This window comes from Lethenteron reissneri, chromosome 10 (assembly GCF_015708825.2).
Source record: "Lethenteron reissneri isolate LAM-NWPU_2019-01 chromosome 10, ASM1570882v1, whole genome shotgun sequence".
Lineage (NCBI taxonomy): Eukaryota > Metazoa > Chordata > Hyperoartia > Petromyzontiformes > Petromyzontidae > Lethenteron > Lethenteron reissneri.
In genome coordinates, this window is record NC_083788.1 from 7,071,099 (window position 1) to 7,087,289 (window position 16,191).

Below are 16,191 nucleotides of genomic sequence, written 5' to 3' on the forward strand. Positions count from 1 at the left end.
TTTCATTAATATTAAAGAAGTGCAGTTGCCTTTACATGCTTAAGCTGTTAATGTATCCATTGCATGGGTGGACCTTATCCTTATCAATCATCCAGACATTTGCCCCCCCTGAGAGATTTTGCAGGAGCCGCCACTGGCAATGGATACTGCTTCAGAGCATACAGAGGTGGTCTCATACCTGTCAACCTGCCCTACTTTCCACCTGAAGACGGAAGCTTGTGTTGCCTCCGAAACGTCGTGATTTGTATTTTATTTTACTTTTATTAATTTTAATTTTTTACCTACGTGACTTTACCGAAAAAAACCTAAGAATATGAATATACTGCCCTACTTTATTGCAGACCAATTAAGGAACTTATTGGTTACCACCGTGCCGCTTATAAACCTCAACGTTTATCCGACAAAGTCCCATCACAAGGGAGAAACACAAACAAATAGACACAAACACGTTTATTTAGCCCTATTTACAAATAGACAAAACACGTTTATACTGGTAGGAACCTCCTGGTTACACCAACCCACAGGGGATTATTGTGTCCGTCCGTCGTGCATCCAAAAATGGGAGGGTTGGGGCTGGGTGGAGAGGGGAGGGTGGGGAGGGGCTGGGTGGGGAGGAAGAGGGAGGGTGGGGAGGGGCTGGGTGAGAAGGGTGGGGCTGCGTGGGGAGGGGAGGGGCTGGGTGGGGAGGGGAGAGTGGGGAGGGGCTGGGTGGGGAGGGGAGAGTGGGGAGGGGCTGGGTGGGGAGGGGCTGGGTGGGGAGGGGAGGGGCTGGGTGGGGAGGGGAGAGTGGGGAGGGGCTGGGTGGGGAGGGGCTAGGTGTGGAGGGTGGGGCTGGGTGGGGCGTGGGATGGGTGGGGCTGGGTGGGGAGGGGCTGGTCACCCCGTGGTGCCCTTATAAAACTCAACGTTTAACTACTCACGCCGGCTTGTGCCCGCCCTCACAATCGGGCATTTTTGCGGAATACACCACGCCGCCGTTGACCCTGGCCATTGACCGGTGATTCACTTTGTCTAAAAAAGCAAATGTATTTTTTGTAAAAGTTCAACCAAATTAATGCATTTCTAGATTAACATGAAGCAATGCAAGGAAACTCTGGACCTGTTTCAAATCTTGTATATTCCCAACAACGACGCTGGTGATTATTTTGTGTAAACTTAGTGTGATCGACACGGCGGGAAAATCCATTTAGCAGTAAAGGCACAGCAAACTAACTCTATTGCATATTTGCACGAGATCGAAGCTTCGTTTATGAAATATAACTCGCATGTTTACGGTCACTTGCTCCATTACATAACTCAGATGATGTTACTCGCCGTCAAAGTAGTCAGAATCATATGTATTTATACTGGAAGATCTTGATTTGAAGCTTTCGTGACTGCAGGAATCCATACTCTTTGGTTCTTTCGGTAAAGTCACGTAGTTAGAAAAATAAAACAAAATAAAAAATAATATATCACGACGTTTCGATCGCAACACAAGCGGTCGTCTTTGGGCGTAAAAAAATTATCGTGATATATTATTTTTATTTTGTTTTATTTTTCTACCTACGTGACTTTACCGAAAGAACCAAAGAGTATACCGGAAGAATCCGATGAGCTATAAATGTATTTTAAAAAATCCTTTATATTAAGTTCGCGTGCTTGCTTGCTTAGGACCGTGCAAATCTTTCAATCGTTTTTTAACCCACTTCCCGTGATCCAATCGAGCTGACATTTTCCACACAGACTCGTTGTGCGTGACAATTAATGTTCGTGAAAATTTTTTTCCTAAATTTTACACTTTTTAGGACAAAAATATTATATTTAATTACCAATTGCTTAATGCTGCCATGCAATCATCTGACCCATAGGTGGCAGCCATCTCAAGCCAGAGGACGAGAGGACTCTAGCCGCCACGCATATAAAGGATTTATAGTGAAAAACTTTGTTTTTACGGGTTATACTTGTTACAGATGTCCAGTGGTGACATGCCTAGACCTCTATGGCAATACACTTATCAGTAAATTGAATCGTAAAGAAACTTGAAATCTTATCCGACAACCTGGGCGTACAGGCATATGCCACGCATGGGGGAAATTAAATTAACTGGGAGAATTTGTCGTGAGGCAGAGTAAATCAGTTTGTATTGGTGACAGATCGGACACCGAAGAGGGTGGCAGTATTTACTTAACATAAAAGCGAAATAATAAAACACCTCTCTCAACGTCCCACGAAATGTAAATATGCTACTGGATATGAGGCTTTTGGGTTAGATCGCGTCAATGTGTGTCGTTAAACCCGCCACCACCCGACAGCCAATTAGTAAGGTTTGTCACATAAACAAAACATTACTAAATTTCGATTTAAAGCTTTCCTGACTGCAGGGATTCATCTTCTTGGTTCTTTCGGTAAAGTCACGTAGAAGGGAAGTAATAAAATAATAAAAATAAAACATAATAAAATAATAAAATTAAATATACTCAATTTTTTTTATTTTTTTTATTCTTATTTTATTACTTCCCTTCTACGTGACTTTACCGAAAGAACCAAGAAGAAAAAAATTAACCCGTAAAAACTAAGTTTTTCACTATAAATCCTTTATATGCGTGGCGGCTAGAGTCCTCTCGTCCTCTGGCTTGAGATGGCTGCCACCTATGGGTCAGATGATTGTCTGCCACCATTAAGCAATTGGTAATTAAATATTTAATGTGTTTTCCCTAAACAGCTCGATTGGATCACGGGAAGTGGGTTAAAAAACGACCGAAAGATTTGCACGGTCCTAAGCAAGCACGCAAGCAAGCAAGCAAGCACGCAAGCAAGCAAGCGAACTTAATATAAAGGATTTAAAAATAAAAAAAATTTGCCTAAAAAGTGTAAAATTTTGGGAATTTTTTTTTCACGAACAATAATTGTCTGGCACAACGAGTCTGTGTGGAAAATGTCAGCTCGATTGGATCACTTTAAATAAATATAGACAACACGTGCTACTTAATTGAATTGACTTTTTAATCAATGTTTTCTCCTACAACATCAGAGTGCAGCGCAACATTAAATACGCACTACAATGACAATAGTTTAAAGCGATTTGAAGCGTGTTTTATTTTCAAAATGGAAATATGATGTTGGGGGTGGGGGGCAGAGCTTTGTGACGTCATATTTGAGGGGGGGTCTGACTTTTTGTGACGTCGTGTGACGAAGGAGGGGGGGTAAAAAATCGTCCAAAATCGCGTGACGTCATTTATGGACGACCCCCAACCCCTTATCAGTGCCAACCTGATTACAGAACAATTCAGATCTTATTGGTCACCGCGTGCCCTTATAAATCTCAACGTTCATCCTACAAAGTCCCATCAGAAGGGAGGAACAGAACATCTAATTTTGCCCGTGTTGAAACGGCTGTACGCCGTATGGACATAATAAAAACTCAAATTTGCCTGTACAAGAATACGGGTGAACCTTATGGATTGTCAGAGGTATGAGTGTGTCTTTCTCCTTTATAGGCAAGACCCTGACCCTTGCTGATTTCGTGTTCGACACCCACGTGGCGATCACAGCCTCCGTAGCCGCGGCGCCGTCAGTCGGGCTCTGTCCCCCACCTCGTTACGTAGCGGATGGTCGTTGTCACCACCGCCCCAGAACAGGCTGATGAATATTCAAATTCACTGAACATCCCTTCCAGAAGTGAATATTTACATTGATTTCCAATTGCACAATAACGCTACAATCGGTGTATCACCTTCCGGTGTAGTTACAGCAAAGCAATCGCTTACCCCTTTTCTGCCGTTCAAATGTTGTGTCCTCAGGAAATGTCTCTTTATTAGCTGAACCGCTGTTAATATGAAGCAACTGCTGTATATCAACCCCTCCCCCGTTAGATAGCCCCCTTTCGTGGCACCGCGCTTTCAGATGCGCTTCTGCGGCCGTCTGGAACGCTCTTACTTCCAATATTAAAAAGCCAAGACATGCGCTTTTAAATTTAGGTTGAAAACTAATTTCTTTAGAACTGCTTTTAGTTATCTTCTTGGTTCTTTCGGTAAAATCACGTAGAATGGAAATAATAAAATAATAAAACATAACACCCCTTCCAGAAGTGAAACGTCGTGAGATTTCATTGTTTTATTTTTATTATTTTATTTCCATTCTACGTGACTTTACCGAAATAACCAAGAAGATGAATCCCTGGTGTCACGAAAGCTTTAAATCTAAATGCTTTGTTTGTCCTTCCCCCGCACCTCCAATTATGGCTGTCGGCTACGTACGATGCGAAGTTCACCGTACAGGACATACATGTGTAGTGACATTGAATGAGTCCCTGTAGCGCGTGGCGCTGGGAGATTGATAAGACAATGGGATTGGGGGTAGCAACCCGTTCTACCAGTTGGGCCTGTGGGCTTGGTACGGAGTCTCCTAGGGGATCCAGAGGGGTGCGGGGCCGAGGGTGGAGTCTGGCCACGCTGGGGAGCATAAAAGGAAAGCTCCGACTTAGTCGGGGCTGCTGCTAAAATAAAACTCGTCGTTCTCTTAAAGCTGTGCATCTGGAAGCATGTTGGTTGTCCTGACCCGATATGTAGTTATACCCCATGGCTGCAAAGGCCGGAATAAACACGCGTGCCTCCTACTCGTCTCTGAATTAGTACACTACACATGCATTAGTATGTCCGAACATTGTAGCCAGAATAATGATCATACGTATATTTCTGGTAGAAACCATTTTGCAAATAAAAGAAAATATCAAAACAAGCATCAACTTCCATCGACCCCATGGTAGTTAGAAACCACATCGTTATCGCATTAGATCATTTTGTCTACCTACGTGACTTTACCAAAAGAACCAGAGTACGAATGTTCCTTGTGAAGTTGGCAAAATCCCAACTTATTTGATAACAAAATGCGAATCTTTCAAACAAATGTGGTGTCGTGGATCAAGCGGTTACACCATTTTACAACTGGCACCCATGAACACATGCACGACATACACGCACATCGTGAGGCAGTGTCACACTAAGTTTATTATCAAAACGAACACAACACGCTACAAGGTAAAGAGCTTAAAACTTAACCACGTCCCAACAAAATCCAGCCACGAACCCAGCAACCACGCTCTGAGGGCCACTCTGCAGCTGCACATGGGGTCAAGTCACGCACGGAAAAATCACGAGCATGCAAACTTCTTTGGCATCTAACATTCATCCAACAAAAGACTAATAGCTTTTGGGTCCTCAAACTTTCAGTCTATAAATTGAGCATATTCAGTCTTGCATACCTTTAGATGACCGATTTCTGCAGAAGCATATTAGTCTTTTGAAGACTTTCCAAGAAATAACTTCTAACAAGCATTGCTTCACAATTTGACCAGTTGTCCAAGACCATTACAAATCGGCATGTGTACGTGCTCATTAGGCCCAAAGCAGTGTTGGCACGTCCGAACGTACCAAGGCCTTAAGCGTGACCTAGTGCAAGACCGCAGAGCGGTGTAAGGAGGCAAGATGTGGCGAAAAGCACTCAGGGCAACGCCTTCACATACGACAGTTTTAACAATGTAACCACTAACAACCCCACAAGGCGCAGGGGCTGTACAGCACGGAGGTTCGGTCTTGAGTAAGCATCACAGATTTGCCGAGACAATGAATTAAACTTGCAGAGGGCACACATCGCGATAAATGGCGCGGCCGTATATAAATGAAGTGGTAAACCACGTGAAAAAACTCACTGTTTTCCAAAAATGCTATGTGACCACGCAATTATCCCTACGTCACGATCAGGCTGTGAACGAATACCATTAGGAATTTACGGTGTTTTTAATTAAATGGCTGCAAGGCATGTACAAGCATGAAATGCACCAGAACGCGAGGTGGAACTCGGTTTCAGGAGTTATTGCAGCCATATGCATTTCATAAACATTTCAAAGCCAGTTCCCAAAAGTGTAACGGCAGATGCCAAGTGGCAAACGTAGTTTCCTCACAGCCAGATCATGCAGCGGTGATGTCATAAAGCTCAATTCCACCTCAGATTCTCGATTATATAGCATGAAAGGGTAATGTGTTCCACGAGTCTCATGAGTAAATACCACAAACCACACAACACCTCAAAACATGGCAGCAGCTCTGGGAGTTTTTGGCAGTTTCCAGCTAAATTTTTTCTCCAAGAATAAAACTTAATGGACATGCGACATCTTGCCAATATTTGTTGTTTTATGACGAATCGGTAACCCTTTTCGAGATTTTAATGATCGAATTTCACGAGGTTAAGAAAATGTAGGTGGAAACACATTGTGCCCGTCAATAAGCACATTTCCTCATGGTCACGTATATAGCAACGAGCAGAATACAGAAGCACGTAGGCATGAAGGTGAAGCAATTACAAGACTGAGTGCACATCACAAGCCAGAGACATCCAATAAGCAGAATATTTTAGCATTGCGATTTCTTTTTTGTAATGCAGACAAAGCAGTGATCTCCCTTCATATAAAGTATTACCTCCCTAGGAATTGCCACGTCCCACGTGTGTATTTTGTAGTTAACTGTTAGATATACTGGACCTAACACTGGTTTAAAAAATTACATGTAAATGACAGGCAACTTGACTTAAGCATGGGTGTAGGAAATGCAGTGTATATACAGCCAGATAATCTAGGGCCAGAGCATAGATGCAGGTCATAGGGAATGGCCTCCGCTCTCTTCACTAAACCCTCATGGCACAACGGCTCAGCAGAAACAACTTTTCACTCTTGTAAATTTGGGATGTCCATCAGTTGGCCTCCACATCAGATGGAGTTGTATTGTTGTTGTGTACATACAACTAATCCACAAATTGTGCTACAGGATTATAAAAGCAGGAAGAAATCGTGCTTCACAGTACTTACAATTACATTTTTTTACCAATGACACATTTCAGAACTGTGCATTAGTTTTAACCTGTTATTTAAACATTTGCCTGCTTTTATTAAATCACACCACAATGTGGGATGGAAATGGCAAACTATATGCAAAACCCAAACCCTCCTATGCAAGTCAATGCCGAACTCCCCCATGCCACTTTATACGGCAACCCAGTATCTATGGAACATCCATTTGGATTAATTGGAATCCAGCCAACATTTCTACCGATCACCGACTAAATCAACTCGTCACGCCTGCACTATGGGTGGCAATGGCGACACTAAAAGCATGTTCAGTGCCAGGGGGTGTGGGTGGGTTGAGTTGTCCGATGCAGTGGGGCAAGGTGTGGCGTTTCTCATGGCCGTGGTGCCATGGGTCAAGGACGACCGTGCCGTGACGGAAAGGTGGAAAGGGAGATTGGGACAAGGCAGTGCTCTATTGGCGGCACGGCTCTGGGCACTTCTCCTTGTTTTTGCGCACCTCCTCAGCACGCTTCTCCTGCAAATACACGCACATATTAGGGGTGTCAATTATAGTGCGACAACAAGCAGCATACCGTATTGTGCGGTGGTCCCCCTCCAATCCAGCCCAATAATCCCCAAACCCCCCTCATCGCACTCAATGCAGTTAAATCTTCATTTGAATGTGGGATGTAGCAGTAACAGAAGGCTAGAGAGCCCTTTTTGTAAGTTAGTGTGTCCATGCCACAGCCAGTACACCACCCTGAAAGGCTTTGAGGGCCAACCCCACAAGTTAAGTACTTTAGGTATAGGTCAGCAGGCACTTACATTTGTGGGTGCACAATGCAGTGTGTTCAATGTAGTATCCTGCAGTTTGTATTGTGCAATGTATTCCAGCTGTTACCGCTGTGAAGCATCATAAAACGCTGCCTAATACTGCATTACAATATATTCATGTAAGACCCTTTTCATCATTCCAATGATGGAGGGCCTCCATGACAATACGTCACGATTCTTGTTGTGCGATGTTGATGGCAGCCAGATTTTGCAGCATCGTGCCAGTACAATAAGATATTTTTCTGCACTGCCTTCTGCTGACAGTAACCTAAAAACCGTTTTTATGCATGATCTGCACCTATTCTAGCACTATCCAGCCAGCTGGGATCGGGCACACAAGATGGCTTTATGTTAAATGAATAATAAGCATTGCATAAGGATTAGAGAACTAAATTTATAATAATCAGAACCCAATATCTATGGTGGATCTATCCTTGGCAATTCTACAATTTCAGACGTAATAATTTGGTGTTTTTTTTATTTTCTATGGACACCATGTAAACCAATTAGGTACCATCGTTCAGAAATAAATAATTTGTCAACCTCTCAAAAAGGATAAATGCTCATTAAATACCAATGTCGGGACGCTATGCTACGAAGAAATCCCAAAGCTGAGCGACATTAAAATAGCCTTGCTAGGTAGGGGTAAGTGCAGCCCATGCAGTAGAAAACCACGGGGTGAAGAGCCGCTCACAGACTGGCGAAGCTTCTCCATCTTGGCAGCGAGCAGGGCCTCGCGGTTCTCCTTGTTGGAGCCCATCTTGTTCTGCAGTTTCTCCTCCGACTGGCGCATGAACGACTGGTTCTCCTCCTCGGCTTTCTGCAGCACCTCCTTCTCGTGCTCGCGCTTCTCCGCCAGCTGCTTCAGCACCTGCGCCTCATGGGACTGGGTGAGAAGCAGTCGGTTTTTAGGATTCGCAGTCGGTATTTAATACACAAGAGTAAAGCGCCAAGTGCCCAAAGGTCTCATCTCCTGTTCCGTACATGGAGGTGCTACAAAGGGATTTAAGTTACATGCAATGTTCATAAACAAAAACCACAGGAATACGAGCAAAACTGAAAGGCTAACAGCAAAAATTTGTCGTAACTACACTAGGCACAGTTATTATAGCATAGGTCGAAATTTAAATATAATAAAAACAACGCAATAAGTCAGACGTGTGCCTGTCCAGGCTCGTAGGTATGGACGTGAAGTGGCGAGTTGACAGTTGAGCGGCTCCCCCCTATGTGGGTGCAGTGCACAAATGCCACGCCAAATTACCCCAAGGCTTTGGGAACACAATAAAATTGTACCAAACAGACGGTTCTCTTAAATAGTATAAACCAGTGGCTAAATCTGACTAGCCACATGAACTGTACACTGCAGGGAATAGCCTATGAAGATTACTCTTTATTGCAATTAACCAAGCAGCCCGTTCAATAAGGTGTGGAATTGTATCACTGAACAATTAGCAGCTCTCCAAGGACCGAGATGAATGCAGTTTATTTACAATCAGCTGAGAGCCCATTGAGACTTAAATCTCTTTAAGGGAAATCATTTCAAAAGTTCCAAGTTCCTTGAACTTGAAATATGAAAGAGCCTAAAGGACAAAATATGTTGGAAACAAACCAAAGCTAATTCTGCATACCATTTGTAACAGTAGATCAACTTGCACAGAAATTATTGAAATTCACACCACTGAAAAATTAACTACCATTCCTAAACAGTCATTGCTACTCAGGTCTCTATGAAAAGAACCAATGAACCTTGATGAGCTCTCACCTGATTCAAGGGAAGGTAACCGTCAATGGCAATACAAAGCGCATCAGTGGGAATGACGTCAGATCAGTTAGCACTGTACCTTCCTGCGCTCCTCAGCGGCAAGCAGCTTCTTCTGGATCTCCTCAAGCGAGCAGTCTTTGCGCGTGGGTGAGAAGGGTGGCGCCGGTGTGCCCGTGCTGGGCTCCTTGAGGATCACCTCGTATGCCGCGCCCGACGCACGCTTGTTCAGCTCCTTCACCTCAATTGCCTCGAGTTCCTGATGCTGCGCGCACAAGCACACATTCGAGGAGTTGTTTAGAGAATCAGTTGAGACCTGCGCTTGTTTTAAGATGAAATTGCAATCGCCATTGTAGGGTGGCAGCTTAATTGTTGTTTCTGAACGGAGTTATTATTTTGCACTTTCGAGCTGGGATACCTTGATAAAGCAAAAAAGCGTAATCAACCATTTTTTCGGTCAATTGGCTAAATCCCTTAAAAAGTGGCCACCCTCCACATAATTAATCCCAAAAGCAAGCAAACCCTTCCAATTACACCCAACACGAGACCATGGCCGATGCCAGTGATGTCACCAAGCGCATAAAGCATCAATTGTGGAAACAAAGGTGACACTTAACTATGTGTTATCCGATTCGTCGAGTGTTCAAACCGATTACTTAACTTCAAATCAGAATTATCAGCTACACACGACAGCGTTGGTTAAATTAAAGTGCTTAGGATTTGAGACTTGCAGCTGTTGTGTTACCCACTGAAAACAGTAGACCTGATGCTCTAAAAACACACCATTGTGCAAATATTTCAGTCAAGCCCTCTCACCAACCTCGCTAAGATATTAACTGTGCCCAGTTAAAATGGCTGAAAGTCTGAGCAAGTTTAATTATTAAGTTAGAATTAAAAGCTACGCATATATGCATTCAAACAGACTACCTTATGCACAAACTCACAAAAGACAAAGATGGTTTTAGTAGACAGTTGCCATTGCTAGTAATGTAGTAATCCAGTATAGGCAAAAATTGCACACATGGTCAATGTGCATATTGGTACTGACTTTGGGTATAGAATAACAGTTCACTCGCCCTCCAAGCATCACTCCCACACCAGACAAAACAACGTTTTATTCCAAATCTCAAATGGGTACAAAATAATTTAGCGTAGTTACCAAAAGGCAAAACAAGATAATTACGAGGCACATGTTGTGCAACACACAAGTGGAATAATCAGCAAGTGGTCAGCAAGAGATGCGTTATGCATCCCTTGTAAACATTCTCCACACCCAATTGGAAGGAAAGGCTGTTGATCTTTGACCTTCCCATTTCCCTCACTAGAAGTATTTTAAATAAAAGCATGCCTCCTTTCAATATGATGCCCATATTCCATTGTTATGTACCGCATCTTGGAGACGTTACGGCATTTATGTGCCATATAAATCCTAATTGTATTGTAAAAGTGTCCCTTTGTCTACACATCAAAACGCTATCGCTGTGCAATGCTACTTCACTGCAGCACATAATGTCCATTAATTTTCCTCAAACCTTATCCTGATCATTCAATAAACTATCATCCATTATAGAACGACTCACTTTTCCCATCCAATCTACCCTTTGAAAATTAGAATATTTTTTTCCCCTTCACTAAGGGCCAGAAAATAGCAGTAACCCAAGCACGAACGACTACCCTGAAGGGAGTCATTGTAAATCCTTATCGCATCTCGGTGGCCAAGCAGATGGCAACACTGCCCAAGGCTGACGACCTTTACAATCTGTTGCCATGAGCGTTGCACAGTAGCACTACTCCCCTATTTTTCCACAGAAGTGGTGCCCAAATAAAACTTCCCAGGACTCTGCACGGGCTGGAAATTATGACCTGGCTTTTCAAGCTCAGGCAGCAACAGTGTCAGTAACTACAAAGGCCGATCTGACATTTCAAGGCACTGTCACACCCAGTGTCAAGGCAAAATTGTTGCGCAGCTATGTTGCGCAGCTTCAATTGAGCTCACAAAAACCAAATCAATAACCTCACAATCCTACCGTTGCTTTCAAGTTTCCTGCATTGCACCTATCTGTGGAATTGGTTTAAGCAGTGGCAGGCCACTTCGATTTTTTCCTCATCCCTTTGTCTAATAGCTGACGTTATGCCAAGAAGTTTAGTTTCATTTTAATGCATGTACCATACCACAATAGGCTCAATTAATGTTGTACATCTTAATTACAGTATTTACAAAATGGGTGTATTTTAAAAAGACTCAAGTCGATTACACTGATCTGCCCAAAACTTAAGGGATTGCTGATAACAGGCAGATAAACACTCGAGGCAAACCCCTTGTGTAGCCACAAGCGCCAACCACAGTTGCTACATCAGTATGCTTGCTGACATGTCTGACATGGGTGTGTGCACCAGACATTTTGTCAAATGTAATCAGCAAAGCACAGGTTTTTTCTGTATGCTGAAATCTTAAAACGGGGCTAGGTAAGCAGTAGAAATACACACCATATTAGGCCAAAGAGCTCTTAAATTGGAAGCTACAGGGCTGCTATGTATGAGCGTATACCAATGTTCATACTACCAACTTTTGAATGAAAAGGGTTCGGGAATTGCACAGAATCCCAAGAGAATCACAGGACAGAATGTTCGAGAAGGGCATTTTGAACGCGTCGGTTTGGAGTAATTAAATCTGTCTCCACAATAGGCGACATGTGGACACGTTCACACGCATCTCAGCTCTCAGCCGATGCACAAATGACATTAGCATATCAATTACGCATCCGTCAAGGCGAAAGTAGAGATTTGTGATTATTTTTCGGACAAATCTGTGGAAAAGTGTAGGCAACATAAAATCGCATGCAGCAAACAGGGTGAACTAATGCACCCAACATTGCAAGCCACACAATGCTCGTACGACAGACACCTACCACGCCCATGCACGCGAATACGAAAGCAAGCAAATTAGGCATCACACCACAACCAACAGCTGCCAGGGCTTAACAAAGGAATGACAAATATTAAATTAAACACGCGGTATTCGCAAATCAAAAAAAAAAAAATCACAAATACGAAATTATTCGCACACTAAAAAAGCAACTAACTGCACACAACAAAGGCACACCGACAAATGCACAAACAATTGAATGACACGAACATTTCAATTACGTTTAGGTAGATTGGAGGCATGGATTACAGAAAATACGCAGGTGAAATTGACGTTTTCCGCCCCCCCAAAATACTGCACATTCACACAAATGGGCTCAGACAAGCCACATCGCTCGGGTGGTGAATAGTGACCGGATTGGAAGGCAAAGGAGGCATGCGTTCATGGTGGAGATGGAGCGAGGGGGAATCGGCTCGTGCGCATGTTATTACAATCGCGAGAGCGTGAAATGGCGACGGCTTGTTGGGCGTTCAAGGCCCTTCATCCAGCAGTGGACGGATCACGACGGGCAAATAGACAATAATGTGTACAACGCAAGGACACCACACGGAGTACAACACAATGGATAGACACAAGACGTCAACAGCAGTACAACGCACAGACACCACACACACGTACGTACAACACAATGGATTACACACAAGACGTCAACAGCAGTACAACGTACAGACACTACACACACACAACACAATGGATAGACACAAGACGTCAGCAGCAGTACACTCACGTGTGCATAACGGAAGATTGATGTTTAATAAACTCATTGGGACACAGGCTTGCAAAGATAAAAACGCGTCTGTTTTATTTCCCGCCAGAATATAACACACCACATGTTCGCGTTATTTATTTTATTTTCTGTCATCTAATCTAATTTCGGCGGGAAGGGCGACGTTTACGTAAACCTCCCTCCCCCCCATCTCTCTACACGTCCAACGTTGTTGTTGTTGTTAAATCAACAGCACAAGAATTTACAACCACGGGTTTTGGTTTATTGTTCCCACGAAAGCAACGAAAACTAGCAACTATCTTTGTAGGAGTGCCCCAAGTGTTATGTACTTGGTTCTTAATAGAAGGGGAATAATAAATAATAAAACAATAAAATTCTCGTTTCGATTGCAACACAAGAAATCGTCATCATCAGGTGGCCGAAACGTCGTGAGAATTTTTATTGTTTTATATTCATTTTCTTTTATTTCCCTTCTACGTGACGTTACCGAAAGAACCAAAAAGATGAATCCCTGCAGTCACGAAATCTTTAAATCGAAATCTAAGTGTTAAAAGCGACAATTTGTTTTAGCAAAACGGACACTGGTTGACGAAAATTAATGCTTTCTGCTTGTGCGATACGCCCCAAAGTGTATATATTTTTAGTCGTTCGCTAACATTTGCTAATTTTCTACCAATGTATTCATTAAAAATGTGATAGTATTAAGTGGTTTCGATTGCCACCGTGGGTTCTAAGGAGGCTGCTTGGGCTTTATTCTTTACACTTGACAGTCAGCCACGCCGCTTTTGTTCAGACAATGAGGACCCCCCGCCCCACCGACACAACAAAACGTGGCAATGTTTATCTGCAATATTACTACAAAAGTATAAAGCTTAAAAAAAATTAAACGTAACGAGATAATGTACCGATTTTAACACAAATATAATCTACATAGTAATACAAATCATTGTTATGTGTATTTCAAATGATATCCGCCGTCACGTATTTTTGCGGGTTATAATACTGCAGTTATTTTACACACTTATCGCGATTAAATGCCTCAAAAGTGTTTGTAAATTTTAAACACGAGTCAAGGCTTAATTATTAAGACCGTCGCATTACGCAATTATTTATTTATCCGCAGTTCTATTTTGCATATTTTACACGCTATTGTCTCGATTTCGTGAATAATCATGCACGAACAGGTAATTATTTACTTATTTTTAGACATTACCGTAAAAAAATGTTTGAATTCTACGCGATTCGAGCCGAAGCAAAAGCGCGCGCTCAGCACCCGCCCCAAAACAAATAAAAATATTAAAAATAATTTCATTTTTCCGACAAAATAATCTCGTCACAGCCACTCACAAAGCACACGTTCGCATGGAAAAAAACAAAGCATAAATCACATTACTAACCAAATAAAATATTACTTTCATACAAAAAATGTGCAATAAATGGAGGGAAACGACGAAACCATTTCCCTCGCCTCAGCAGCATCTGCGCTCTCTAGGGTCATTGTTCAAAACGTCGTCTCTATTTATATTCTTTGTTGGTGGTAGCGATAGTGGACGAAGCTATTGCCTTTTTTTTGTTATCATGCTCAACGTAATTTATCCCTCGATTCGTGTCACAACGGCTCCCAACAGAACCTCGCCTTCGGTTTGCCCACAAAAGCCTTAACGGAGGGTCGCGATTTTACCTCACGATTTTGCTCGCGGGCACGGGAACCCGCCCGAATCCTACACCGCTACGTCTGGGGCTTAAGAGATGTTGATGGTGGTGAGGAGATGAAGGAAAAAAGACGAACAGATCTCACCTCAGCCATGGCTCACAGCTTCTGTCTCTGGCGCAAATTGACGACTGAAGACACCGCTCCGTGGCGCGCGCGCGCGCGCCTGTTAACACCGCAGGCCCCGCCCCCCAACAACAACCTCCTGCTGTGATTGGCTCGGCGTGGATACCCCACCAATCCCCCCCCACCCACCTCCACCAATCCCCCCACCAACCCCCCCACCCACCAATCCCCCCCACCCACCAATCCCCCCCACCCACCAATCCCCCCCACCCACCAATCCCCCCCACCCACCAATCCCCCCACCCACCAATCCCCCCCCACCCACCAATCCCCCCCCACCCACCAATCCCCCCCACCCACCAATCCCCCCCCACCCACCAATCCCCCCCCCACCCACCAATCCCCCCCCCACCTCCACCAATCCCCCACCCACCCACCAATCCCCCCCCACCCACCAATCCCCCCCCACCCACCAATCCCCCCCCCACCCACCAATCCCCCCCCACCCACCAATCCCCCCCCACCCACCACTCCCCCCCCACCCCACCAATCCCCCCCACCCCACCAATCCCCCCCACCCACCAATCCCCCCCACCCACCAATCCCCCCCCACCCACCAATCCCCCCCCACCCACCAATCCCCCCCCACCCACCAATCCCCCCCCACCCACCAATCCCCCCCCACCCACCAATCCCCCCCACCCACCAATCCCCCCCCACCCACCAATCCCCCCACCTCCACCAATCCCCACCTCCACCAATCCCCCCCACCCACCAATCCCCCCCCACCCACCAATCCCCCCCCCACCAACCACCCCACCCCACCAATCCCCCTCCACCAACCCCCACCCCACCAATCCCCCCCCACCACCAATCACCCAGCCCACCCACCAATCCCCCCCCCCCACCAATCCCCACCCACCAACCCCACCCCACCAATCCCCCCCTCACCAATCCCCCCCAGCCATCCCCCCCCACCAACCCCCCCCCCACCAATCCCCCCCCTACCATTGTGGGACGAGACGACAGCAACAAAAAAAGGGAGGGGGGAGCTCAACTCGGCCTCTCGTGTGCGCATGCGCGCAGCCAACAGCGTTGCAACATAACGCGAGGCGGTGTGGACAGAGAGGGGGGCGGGGCATAGGTTGCAAAAGCTTGCAAGCTTTTGGCGGGAAAGCAACTCCAAGTCGACTTTTATTGGCCCGCGCGTGTCACGTGACGGGGCGACGGGGCTGGCAGACAGCCCCCCCCCCTCTCACCACCCCCACCGAGCAAAGCATGCAACGGCTCTCGTACCGTTGGCGGGAAATATAATTAGCTTATGATTGGTTCCGTGCGTTGTCACGTG

The 16,191-nt window shown here is 44.9% G+C and overlaps 1 protein-coding gene across 1 annotated transcript; it reads right to left on the reverse strand.

Moving 5' to 3' along the window:
• Window positions 1-4,970: 4,970 nt before the first annotated feature.
• LOC133340887 (stathmin-1-A-like) lies at window positions 4,971-15,003 on the reverse strand. The gene is made up of 4 exons (XM_061549355.1): window positions 14,865-15,003; window positions 9,496-9,678; window positions 8,349-8,540; window positions 4,971-7,355 (listed from the first exon to the last, which is right to left on the reverse strand). Exons 1-4 carry the CDS (start codon window positions 14,871-14,873, stop codon window positions 7,293-7,295), a joined length of 447 nt encoding a protein of 148 aa, XP_061405339.1. The 5' UTR covers window positions 14,874-15,003; the 3' UTR covers window positions 4,971-7,292.
• Between the last annotated feature and the right edge of the window lie 1,188 nt (window positions 15,004-16,191).